The 12603-nt window shown below is 53.3% G+C and overlaps 1 protein-coding gene and 1 long non-coding RNA gene across 3 annotated transcripts; one reads left to right on the forward strand and one right to left on the reverse strand.

Moving 5' to 3' along the window:
* Positions 1-115: 115 nt before the first annotated feature.
* On the reverse strand, positions 116-4657 carry LOC111720843. 2 transcript variants are annotated; one of them, XR_004234271.1, is made up of 3 exons: positions 4451-4657; positions 1288-4322; positions 116-342 (listed from the first exon to the last, which is right to left on the reverse strand). It is a non-coding gene; the product is annotated as an uncharacterized LOC111720843 (long non-coding RNA). The 2 variants fall into 2 exon arrangements; XR_002770337.2 differs by lacking the exon at positions 116-342 and having other exon boundaries at positions 2028-2376; positions 4253-4322; positions 4451-4601.
* A 584-nt stretch (positions 4658-5241) lies between these two features.
* On the forward strand, positions 5242-12083 carry HSPB11 (heat shock protein family B (small) member 11). Its single transcript, XM_003770333.4, has 5 exons — positions 5242-5433; positions 8504-8610; positions 10374-10442; positions 11407-11450; positions 11877-12083. The coding sequence occupies exons 1-5, from the start codon at positions 5336-5338 to the stop codon at positions 11988-11990; spliced, it is 432 nt and encodes a 143-aa protein (XP_003770381.1). The 5' UTR covers positions 5242-5335; the 3' UTR covers positions 11991-12083.
* Positions 12084-12603: the final 520 nt, after the last annotated feature.

The following is a 12603-nucleotide window of genomic DNA, read 5'->3' on the forward strand; positions in this document are numbered from 1 at the left end:
TGCCTCAGGCTGAGCTTCCTTACCCTTAACCAGGTATTCAAGAGCCGCAGCACAGCGTGTTGCTGCTCCGTAAATGCCATTTGCCTTCATTATTCAGGGGCAAAGCACTGGTTGGCCATCACCAGTCGCTGATGGTAAGTCACCGTCTAGGCGGCAGACAGCAAAAAACATTGACCAGCAGTGTCACCAACCACCTGTGACAACTCAAAAGGTTCAAGAGACATAGTTTCTGGGTGATATGATCTGTTTATTAATAAGGCCGGCAGCAGGTTATTATAAAAAGTGAGCTGATCTGTATCCTCAAGGAGATTACACTTGATCACAGAGAACAACACACACGCACTGAAATAGGGACAAAACACATAGAGGGTAATTTGGTGGGGGAAGAGCTCTATTAGCTGGGGAATGAGTAACGGGAAAAGGCTTCCCTAGGAGACGGCATATGGACAAAGCTGTGAATAAAGCTAGGAATTCTAAGGGGTGGAGCTGAGGAAGGAGTTCATTCCAGGAAGGGGCACAGACTGTGTAAAGGCACGGGAGTGCACGGAGTGCGATGGGCAAACTGGCACACCTGGGGACCAGCAGCAGTTCCACCCATCTTTCCCATGAGGAGCCATGGTGACACTCACCCAAGAGTATGACAAAACACTCGGCCTCGTTTGTGTGCACTGATGCACTCAACTTTCCCTTTCCCATCTCTGTGTCTTTGTACAGGCTGTTGTGTCTGTGCCGAGAATGAACTCCGTTGTCACATCCACCTCTTAGAATCCCTAAGCTTTATTCAAAAGTCAGAGAGAGTATGTGTGTGTGTGTGTGTGTGTGCGCGCGCGTGCAAGTATGACTGGATTGTAGAGTACGTGAAGGGGAGAACTGCATAATGGACCCGGAAGAGAAAGCTGGAGTCAGATTGTGAAAGGCTTTAAATGCTTCACAGAGAAGGTTGGGTGAGCTGGTTATGTCTTTAATATGGGATTGGATCTAAGGGGAAGGATCTTGCAATAATTCAACGAGAGGTGATGAGGGCCTGACCCAGGGGACTTGTGCGTGGAGAGGAGCCATGTATGAAAGATGCAGAGTCACAATTTGGCAACTGATTGGAGATGGGAGACCACCCAGAGCAGAGCCCAACAGGTGGAAAGGCTGAGAATAATGCAGAGGGGGAGGGAGGGGGAAAGAGCTAATTAAGGCTTGGTGACTGCCCACTGACAACTCAGAGGACTGGGGGAAGGGGTGGGGGAGAGCAGGCAATGATGATCTCTCTATCTCTTGACTTTTGAAATGACTCACCTGGTTTGGAATTTATAATAGACAGTTGGTGATGTGGTGCGGGAACTTGGGAAGAAGAGAATGGTTGGCCATGATCTGTCTAGAGATGATCCCGCCTTTTCCCTCTTCCCTCTTACTGCCTCCTTTTATGTGTCATCTTCCCTTATTCAATTGTAAGCTCCTAGAAGGCAGGAATTGTCTTTTTCATTGTACCCAGAATGCTCAGCACAGTGCCATCCCTTAAACCTCACAACTTATATCAGAGGCTGAATTTGAACTCAGGTCTGATTCTGGGCCCAACACTCTTAACTGCTTCTCCATCTAGATGCTCAAGGGCTTGGTGATTGATTATTTGACACACTGAAGTCCAACTAATTCACCGGAAACGATACAGAGTGCATGAAGGAGAATCGAGGGAAATTGGCAAGGCTGGGGCCAGAGAAAGGAGGGCTTTGAATGCCAGGCTCAGGCGTTTAGACTTTTATACCTCAGTCAAGAAAATTACATTGAAGGTTTTTAATCAGGGACATGACATGAATAAAGCTGTGTGTGAGTAGAACTGGAAGAAGAGAGACCAGTCCTAAGGCTTTGGCAAGAGTACTAAAGGTTCAGGGAAGAGATAATTTTCCAGGTCACACCAACAGTCAGCATCTGATGTGGGATTTGAACTCGGGCCCTCTGACTTTCAGAGCCAACATCCCGTCCAGTGTACTACACAGCTAATAATGGGCCACCTTTCTCAATGTTTTTGCAGTTGACTCTGGAAAGGTAGAGTCATCTAGTTGGTGATGGGGGTGGGGTAATAAGCCAGGCCCCTTCTGCCTCCAAGTCCGCAGCTTCTTCCTCAAGTTCTGATGTCTCTATGATGAGCTCACTCTTGCAAGTCACCTGGGGCCTTAGAGGCCTAAGTGACCCAGAGCACTAAGACGGCCTACACTTGGGCCTAAAACTGCTGAGCTGCTGCTGCTGAGCTCCTGCTACGATTGACCTGCTGCTGTTGCTGAGTCCCTGTTGATAATCTTTGGAAAATTGGAGGATAAAAGAGGTGCCCTAGGACTGGAAAAGAGCAGATGTCCTCCTGATTCTCCAGAAAAGGAAGCCTTGGTTCATCTACAAAATAAAGCAGTGGGTTTCCCTTGTAATTTTAGTCAGCATTTGAACAGGTACCATTAAAAGGAAGCTTGTGTCAACAAGGTCCTCAAGACCAGGCCACAGTAAGTCCCCTTATTTCCTTTGGTGAGGATGGGATGATCTGGAAGATCTTGGAAATGCTATCGATTTCACCAAAGCACCCGACAGCCTCGTGCTGAAGAGATGGGCCATACAAAGATTGAATCCCACTAATAATGTATTAGGAGGGCAAAGGAAGGGAGAAAAGTTTAAAACAATAATTATCTAGAAGAGAAAATGGTGGTCACAAAGTTAGACTTCATCATGAACAGATTATGCCTTATTAACCTCATTTCATTTCTGGACAAGGTGATAAACTTAATTACTTTATGTACACTTTTAAAAATTCATAACAGAAATTCAAAGTTTTCTCTATAATCCTCTTTTTTGTTCTTTGTATATTGAAATGCTTGTAAATGATAAAAAAATTTTTAAAAAATTAACTGCTTTAATAGGGAGTTCTGTAGATTACTTGTTCAATTGTGTCCTAATTTTTCTGACCCAATTTGGGGTTTTCTTGGCAAAGGAGTAGCTTGCCATTTTCTTCTCCAACTCCTTTCAGTTGAGGAAATTGAGGCAAGCAGAGTTAATTGACTTGCCCAAGGTCACACAGCTTAGGTGGCCTTTGAACTCAAGTTATCCTGACTCCAGACCCAGTGCTCAATCCATTGAGCCAGCTAGCCACTTCAAGTATATTTACTTAGATTTTAGCAAAACGATTGACAAAGTGTCTCATACCATTTTTTGTGGAAAAGATGGAGAGATTCGAGTTAAATAATACTAGTAAAAATAGCTAAGATGTATATAGCAGCTTATGTAGCTCATATCATTCTATCAGGGGAAGCAACCCAATCACATATAAGTCTAGCATTGTGAAACTAGTGATGGTCCCAAGGATCCCAAGGTGATGATGCACTAAGGGGCCCTTCTGTTTTGGACCCAGGCTTCCTGTCTGGGCCAAGATCAGTCCTGGGGAAACTTGGCCCCTAATGAGAAGGCTTCTTTTCTCATCCTTACTGATTCATCAAACTTTCCACCATTGCACTCCAGAGAAAAATTAGGTTGTGGTTCACTTCTAGGGTTTCCCCAAAAGGAAGCTGTTTAAAAAGAAAAAAGGTACTGAATGTATACCATGAATCTGGCAGGGAACTGGTCATTTATTCCTGCACACAAAATAAAATGCTTCAGGGCCTTCTCTAGAACTGGGTCCAGGTGGTCAGGCCAATAATGAGACCCTTTCCACCTCATCCTCCAGGGCATTCTCCAGCAGTGAGCAACCCACCTCTGCTTCCTGCCCAAACTTATACCATCTCCAGGTCAGTACAGCCAGGAGGTAGATCCTGGAAGGGCTCCCCAGGATGCAACACTGCCACCTACTATGAGAATGACTTGGAACAGTTTGATCCCCTCGTGAGAAATGGATGTGCATTTGGTTTCCACAATTAGGAAAGTTGGTGAAATGAAGCTTAAATTGGAAGGCAGAGACCCATAAGGACATCAAGGAATAATCAAGGGTGGAGGGTGGTTATCTTCCTCCAAAAGAATGTAAGCCCCTTGGCTTAAGACTGACTTGTGTTCTGGGGTGGTGCCTTTTGATTGGAAAAGAATCTTTTATTCTTTGCCCTTAGCCCTCCTCTGTTACCTTTCCCTTTCTAGAATGGAAACTCCTTTGAGGCAGGGACTGCCTATGTAAAGAGGACTGAAGATCCATGTAACTTTTGTAACATCCAATTAATGAGGAATCAGGGGAGGGACTTGTGCTTCTGGGAAGGAAATAAAACGCTGCCTTTGAAGTTTTAAAGGTAGGTCTACTCACCTAGGCCCCCATTCTTGCAATCATGTGAAATGAATCTTTCCCCGCTTTCAGCGGTGAATCAGTGGAGTGCCTGGTAAGATATTTTGTTTCTCACAACCTGCTTCCCTCCATATAACTCTCCCCAACCCTTCCCTCCATACTCAGTCCTCCTCAATAGGCAATCCCCACCCCCCACCCCCCCATACAACGATTCTGAACCTCAGGCCCACTCCCGATCTGCCCGCTGCTTCCGCTGTGCCCTCTGCAATTCCTGCTCCATACTGAACAAACTTCCTTCCGACATAAACTCTCGCTCTCCATCTCTGACATTCGGAGATGCCGCCGAGGTGAAATCGACCAGGGATGCCGCCGAGGTGAAATCGACCAGGGATGCCGCCGAGGTGAAATCGACCAGAGATGCTGCCGAGGTGAAATCTACCAGAGATGCTGCCGGGGTGAAATCGACAAGCTTTGCCAATACCTAAGGGAGAGGGGGCGGGGCGGAAGGGAGGGGAGAATGAGGCGTCCGGGAGAGGGACTGAGTCATGGGGAGGTTGGGAGAGGAAACAAGGAGCTCAGCTTTGTGGAAGATGTGTGCTGGACATCCAGTTCTTCGGGTCCGAAAGGCGGTTGAAGGTGGGAGATCGGAGGTCTGCAGAGAGGGCGGGAAAGTAGGAAGATAGGAGGGTTATTGGCGCGGTTGGAGATTCCATGCCTGGAGCCGAGGAGACCGGCCGAGGGGGAACAACAATCAACAGGGACAACCTGGTCACGTGGAGCCTCGAAAGTAGCACCGGCTCAGGCCCCAATCCCTGTTCCGTCCCATGGCTCAGGTAGGAGGCGGAACGCTGCCGCGGACTCCTCGGGGCACCGGCGGAATCCCTTCGCTGAGACTCCAGCCCCGGAAGCTTTACCCCGGTCGCTAGGTAACGCCGCCTCCTCCGGTTGCTGGGCAACACTCCCGCCCTCGCCTTCCAAGATCCGGCACCGCCCTCCCTGCCCGCGGGCCTCTCTCTGGCGCTGGCCTCTCTTTGGCGCCGCCCCCTGGTTACCAGGAGACTCTCCCCCTCCCTCATCATCAGCCGGCCTATCCCTGCTGCCGCCATGCGGGTTGTGGATCTGTGTCTGGCCTCCGAAGGCACCGAGGTCATCTTGGCCACGTCCAGCGATGAAAAGTACCCTCCCGAGAACATGATTGATGGGTGAGGCCCGGGGTGCGGCCGGGAGGCCTGGGCTGGGAGGGAGACCGGGCCTCCTGCTCCGGGCGGGAAACTGAGGTCCCGGAGGGGAGGGTTCTGAGCAGGGTCCCCCAGGCGGGGCCAGAAGCCGGACTTGAACCCGGAGCCCGCCGCCCCTCGTGTGTCTGGCGCTCAGGCCCCAGGGCTTGCCGCGCGCCTCCATCCCCTGGGGAGCAGCCCTGATGTCTCTCTCGCTCCCTCCCCTTTGTGGCCCTCCCCTCCCCATCAGTCCGTGCGCGCGCGCGCTCTCTCTTTCCCCCTTCGCGATGCTGGGCTCCGTTCCTTTCTTGACGAGACCATTTTACAGAAAGAGAAACTGAGGCCAGCAGATGCCTCTCCTGCAATTAAGAGTAATAAGCGAGCTGAACATGGCGCTTTAAGACCTGAGAGTGCTTTGTGCCCTCTTTGGGGGGGGGGGCGTCCCATTGACCCCCAGGAGCAGGCGCCCTGTCAGCCACAAAGCCCCGCAGGAGTGTCAGCTCTTGTGCAGAACCGAGGCAGAGACAGATGAGAGGGCCTGAGCCCAGGGCACAAAGCAGCCAGGCAGGGATTCACCTTCCCATTTCACAGATGATGAAACTGAGACCCAGATGGCCCATCCATGCTCGTCCCTCTGGAGAACTGGCCAGTGGAGAGAAGAATTACTGCAGGCCCCTGACCTCAAGGACGCAAAGGCTGAGTTGTGAAGCCATAAATAGAGCCCAAGCCCAGCAGACGCTGGAGATAGTGAGGAGGGAGGGTTTCCCTCTCTGGGCCTTGCCCCAGAGCTTTCACTTTGGCCAAAAGAAGAGCAACCGATACTGTCTTGGTTTGTCTCCGTGAGAGGCAGAGGAAGCACCGAAGGGAAGTGGGACTAAGAGCGCCAGGAAACAGAGGCCGATGGGAAAAGAGCCTCGTCCTCGGGCCCAAGCACAAAAGTGGCGTCCCAGGCTACGGGAGGCATTGATTTATGGGCCACTTACTCGTCGTGCTCGGCTACTTCATATGTTTCTCTCCTTCGTTTGGAAAATAAATTTTTCTTTTATTAAGTATTTCCCAATTATTTTTTTAAGTTAACATTCATCTTTAGAACTTTTAAGTTCCAAACTCTTTCCCTCCTTCCAGCCCCGCCTCCACTCCTTAGATGGAAAGCAATCCGACATCAGTTTTACATGTGAACTTGTGCAACACATTTCCGTGTTAGCCCGGTCGCAGAAGAAAACATGGAAATCAAAAAAATAAATGTTTTAAAGTTACAAAAGGGATGCTTAATCCATACTCCGAGTTTATCTGTTAGCTCACATCTTTTCCCTTCATCCTCAAGAATATTGGAAGAGACTTTGTGAGACGCTGCCAAAATCTGAGAGCTGTGTAATCTATAATATCCCTCTAACGTAGCAGTTTAGTTGAAAAGGGAGTGGGATTATTCTGCTGGAGAGAAGGGATACTGAGGGCTCCCTCCCTCCGACCCGCTGAGCTACGACAATGGTGACCACCGGAGACTTTAGCAAGGGGCCCTCGCCAGGCCCAGCCCTCTGCCCGCAGACTTCCTTGTGGTGAGCCTGGGCTGGCAGATGGGAGGGAGGAAGGGAGGATTCTGTTCCTAAGGCAGTCAGGTGGCTCTTTTGAAATCACCGCAAGCATTTATTAAATTCCTGCTGTATGCCGGGCACTATTCTGCGTGCTGGGAAGACAAAGGGGAAATAGCTCCCATCCTCGGGGAGCTCACAGTCTGCTGGAAGGAAATACCGTCTTCACAAAGGAGTTGCTCCAGTCCACAAAGCAGGGCTCCCTTTTCCAGAGTCACAGACCAGCTTGATGATCTCCGAGCCACAGTCGGCTGCTCGGACTCGATGACTCCATTCTCTTCCCCTTCCCTTGGAGGACTGGGCAATGGTGCTCCTGTGACCTCTTGCCTCCCTTTCTGAGCCTGAGGGGGCTCAGCTCTCCCATCCACAAACTCAGCCCTGAGGTTCTGGCTCTGGCAAAGTGAATTCATCCTGAGCAAGTCCCTCCTTTTGTATCTGGTAAATTTCTATTTGACAAAGTAAAAGAAAAAAAAAGAGCACATAGGCCACAGTTAGAATATTCTCCCTGGGAACTGTTTATTGGAGGAGCTTAAAAGTACTTGCAGCTTCTGGTTGGTGCAGCCTTGCTGGTTATTAAAGAAAGAAGGAAGAAGCCTCGGGGGGCCACAGTGCCCAGAATACCAGGCCTGGAGTCACCCTGAGTTCAAATCCAGCCTCGGACAGTTCCCAGCTGGGTGACCCCAGGAAGGTCACAAACTTCACTCAGTCTGCCTCAGTTTCCTCATCTGTAAAATGAGCCAGAGAAGGAGAGGGTGAAGCCTTCCAGGGTCTCGCCCAGAAAACCCCCAATGGGGGAAGGGAGAGTTGGAGGCGACTCAGAAATGGCTGAACAACAACAAAACGGCGTTTCCAGAGGCAGCGAGAGGTCACGGACCCCAGATCATAAGCCGCCTGTGACTCTTGACAGCTGCCCGACCCAGAGCTACCTCTTGCCCTCCTAAGGTGCTCACGGTGTCTTGGGGGCCGCGGAACCGCACAAAGTGCTCCTCCCTCCTTCTTGCAGTCGGGGTGCACCAGGCGACCTTGGCATCCCCAGGTGCCCGACCCAGCTCTGGCGCGGCGCCTGCTTCAGCACCTTCGTGGCCACTGAGATTGTTCCCCCCCCATTCCACAGGGACGTCTTCTCCGGCCTGGGGGAGACACCCCCCAACCCACTCTGAGGCGTCCGCCCACAGGGAGCTCCCTGGGGGTCTGGGCTCTCCCTGCCCCCCCCTCGAGGTCAGGTGTGAAGCTGCCCCAGCAGTGGCAGAGAAGGTGCGGGTGGTGAGCTCTGTGGGCGGAGGGAGCTTCCCCTTAGAAGCCCCCGCTAGGGTCCCCACCACGGATGGGGAGGTCCGAGGCCCCAGGCCGGTGCTTCCTCACTCACAGGCGTCCTCACTCTGTGACTTGGGACTGAACCATAGATGGGTAAGTGGCTCTTTCTGGCCTTGCTCGGCCCCCAAAACCAGCCGGCGCTCTCTCTGCAGGAACTCCACCACGTTCTGGACCACCACGGGGATGTTCCCCCAGGAGTTCATCATCTGTTTTCACAAACATGTGAAGATCGAAAGGCTCTTCCTCCAGTGTTATTTTGGTAAGGGGCTCGGGCCCTGTCTGCCGTGGACAGGGAGCTCCATGGGGGGAACCGGGGGGCAGCGGGGACCCAGGCTGGATGAGGAGGAACACTGAGCCCCTTCACTCTGTGCAGGCGCAGGGATGGTGAGGAACAAAACTAGGGCCCAGTAGCCCGCCCGCCCGCCCGAGCGCTGAATTTCATAGCCTTTTTCTGTGGATTTACCCACCATCAGCACCAAATTCCGGGTTAAAGCCTAGAGTCCCCCCCATTTACTCTGGATTGTTCTGGCCTCCACGGCCCCACTTTGTTCTCCTGGGGGCTCCTTCTAGTCAGAAGGGAATGGGGTCAACAGGGTTCCCTTGGGCTGTGGGCGTTGGGTAGAAAGGAAAGGCTGGGATCCCATTCGTTCCTTGTTCCAGCTGTTCCTGCTCTGAGGCAAGGAGCCCCTCCGGGCCAAGGGACACCTCACAGAAGACCCAAGGGTGGGCAGGAAGGTGCCTTCAGGAGGATGACCGGGCGTAGGGGAAAGTCCCTAACTCAGTTTGGAAGCCGTAGAGTCGGCTTCAGGGGCAGAGCCTGGAAGTGTCAGAAAGTGGGTGTCTGGAGAGTTGTCCTCCTGCGTGGAGTCAGTAAGATTAGCAAAGAGTGTGTGTGTGTGGGAGTCCTGTGAGGTGAGAACTCCTTTGAGGGGCCTCTTCCAACTCCATCCACAGCCCAGATTTGCAGAACACCCCCAAGATTAGGGAGATCCCCCTCCAGTACCGTCCTGGCCCCCTAAGGTAGGTCCCTTCTGCTGCCTTCACTTCCTCCCAAGTTGAGTTTGAATTTCTCAGAAATGGTTTTTTCCATTAAAGTTTTTTATTTTCAAAACATTTGCACAGATAATGGTCACCATTCACCCCACAAAACCTCATGTTCCAGATTTTCCCTCCCTTCCCCCTCCCCCAGGTGGCAAGAAATGCTTTCCTGTATTTATTTAATGAGTGGGCATTCAAGAGCCCAGAACTCCTTGTTTGAGGGGCTCAGAACCTCCTTTGGCCCAGAGCTGGCACACGCCTCTGCCCCCAAGCTGGGCTCCCACACGGTGCTGGCCGCCCCCTCCGAGGGCCGGAAGCAGGTGCCCCTCCGCTGACCGGCGTGGCCCAGGGAGCAGCACCAGCCAGTGAACCACCACACCCGGGCCTGCTTTCCTGTTCTCTTGGTTGCCGAGACTTAGAAAAGAGTGGAGAAGCGTGAGGGGACGGCTGTGCCTTGGCCGCCTCCCCCCTTAGACTGGGTCCTTAGCCATTTACTAGCTCAAGCCCAGGCCCTTCCCAGCCTCTGTCCCTCTGGGCCCTGCCTGCCAGCCCTTCCCCTCCCCCCATGCCCACCCCTGCCCCGAGCTCTGCCTGGGCTCCCTTTGCCCCTTCTCGATGCTCTCTCTGCTCTGGTGCAGGAGGGGCCACACTTCAGAGTTAGGGAGAATGGCGAGAGAACTCGCTCTGCCCCCAGGTGTGGGGGGCTTGGGCCAGGGGGCTTCTTGTGCAGATCTGGAGCCAGCGGTACTCGTGCCGCCGACGTCAGGAGAGGGACGAGCTGGGGATCTTTGTTATCTGTAGTCCTGTTTGGGGAGGAGCAAGGGGGCCCCCAATCCCCCCCTCAGACCTGCCCACAGGAGGCAGACCTCCCAGGCTGTCAGTCAGACCTCAGAGGGCTGGCGTGGGGGACCCCCAAACCCGGGCGTTGTCCCAACCGGGCGTGAAGCCCCAGAGTGCTGATAGTGCCTCCCTCTCTTTACGCAGTGCGGGGCATTCGGATCGAGAAGAGCAACGCCAAGGAGCCCGTGGACTTTGAGCGATGGGTGGAAAGAGGTAAGAGCGAAATATCCCTGTACCCCCAGGCTGAGGGGTTCGGACCCCAGTGAAGATGAGGCAAGCGGAGGAGGAGCCAGAATTAGCGGGCCTGCTGCTAGTTTCTTCCTCAGCTGGGGAATGAGGGAGCCAATAATGGCCCATTGGAGTCCAAGGAAGCTCTCTGTCCTTCTGGGCAGCTCCGACATTTAGGTTCTAAGCTCCCCCTCATCTCTGCCCCAGGTCTGACATTCTGTTCTAAGGTGATTCCCCACTCTAACACTCATTCCCAGCCCTGACCTCCCCTGTTCTAAGCCCCCTCCCGGCCCTGACATCCCCTGTTCTAAGCCCCCTCCCGGCCCTGACATCCCCTGTTCTAAGCCCCCTCCCGGCCCTGACATCCCCTGTTCTAGGCCCCCTCCCAGCCCTGACACTCTATGTTCTAGAAATGCCCAGAAGTCCCTTGAGTAGCACATTTAAGGGGCTGGCTTTTGTGCAGGAATCCCCCTATTTGCTATGTTGAATTACCATTTCCAAATTATGCTTTTAAAACTATCCAAGTGAAGCTTTAACAAGTCCTAAGGAAGAGATCAGAAAAGGTTGCAGGCAGCTGGACGCCCAAAGCAGGCGTGGTCAGCAGGACAAGGGACCTGTGGGAGCAGCTCTGGACCCCCGGGATCCCCCCACTGGTGGGGGGGTTTCATCTGGCCTCATCATTTGGCCAATAGAAGGCACGTTGTGGTGACAGTCCACTGTGTCCTTGGCTCATGGAAATATCACAGAAATGAAGGAGACAGAGGGAGGTGGGCTCCAGGCTCAGGGCTCCAGGTTCTAGGTTCCAGACTCTGGGCTCTGGGCAGGTTCCAGGCTCTGGGCTCTGGGCAGCGGTCTCCTTGTGACCAGAGGGCAGTCTGTCCCTGACCTAGGATGACCTCAATCGCTGGGGGTCCAGCTCGTTAAGTCTGCTGTCGCGTTTCCCTTGTAGACCTTGTGCTCACAGAGGGCCAGATGCAGATGGAAGAGTTTATGGTAAGTGCGAGCGGGGCCTGGGCTTTGGAGGCCGCCCATCCCAGCCCTGGGAAGCCCATGGCGCCAGGAGAGGGGAGGGCAGCGCATTTGGGGCATCACTGTCCATGTCAGGACCAAGATCAGGAAAGGTGCCCGTGTGTCCCGGGACATCATGGTTTCCTGGTGGGGATCGTTCCTGCTTCTGTGGGGCTTTTCTCCCAGAGACTCCGGGCTCTCCTATAGCCCCGGCACGTAGCCCTGGGTCTGTGGGAGGGGCTGCCCCCGTCACCAGGCTGGCACCGAGAAGGCGCCTCTGGCCCCTGCCTCCCCAGCAGGGCCTTTAAAGTGGGCTGCAGGTCTGTGGGTCCATCCCAGGCCACCGTCCTTATTGGCAGATTGTGGAATTCCCCCACACGGGGATTCCCAGAGCTTGCTTCTCTCCCACAGTTCCGGGATGGCTATGCGACTCACTTGCGGTTCATCATCAAATCGGCCTTCGATCACTTTGTGTCTGTGCACAAAGTTAACATAGAAGGAATCAGCGTCTCGTCCCTCACCTAGGATTCCTGAAACGGCTGGGGGGGGGGGGGGATTTGTACCACTGTGTAAATACTCGGTAATCTCGATAAGTTTATTAAAAGTGTTTGGATTCACGTGGGGCCTCTGCATTTTTTCCCCATCACCCGCCCGGTTCACCTTTTACAGCCACTTGTTTGTGCCCGTGCCGTGGCCAAGGCCTGGGCGGTCGGGGCTCCCAGGGGCTTCCAGAGGCCCTCGGAGCTAACTCTGGAAGGTCACGTCTGCCCCGGCCTCGGGTTCCTTCTCCAACATCGCCTACAAGAGGCCGATCATTGTCCACCACCTGACCGCTGTCGGGAGCAAGGAGCGTGTCGCCTTCACAGTCCAGAGGCTCTTAATGGGGGGAGTTTTTCCTTAGCCCGGCTCTTGGCAATTTCATCAATAATAAACACGATTTTACTGATCGCCCAAGCTCAGGCCAAGCTGTGCTGAGCACAAATATCCAAATGTGGCCCCACAAAAGGGTCAGGGTCCCAAGGCAGAGGTGAGGAGGGGGAGGGCAAGTCTGGCTGAAGCCCCAGAGATGGGAGGTGGATTGTCGTGTACAAGGCCTGACGGTCGGTCACTTGGGTTGGAATGTGGGGCCCACAAAGAG

Source organism: Sarcophilus harrisii, chromosome 4, assembly GCF_902635505.1.
Source record: "Sarcophilus harrisii chromosome 4, mSarHar1.11, whole genome shotgun sequence".
NCBI lineage: Eukaryota > Metazoa > Chordata > Mammalia > Dasyuromorphia > Dasyuridae > Sarcophilus > Sarcophilus harrisii.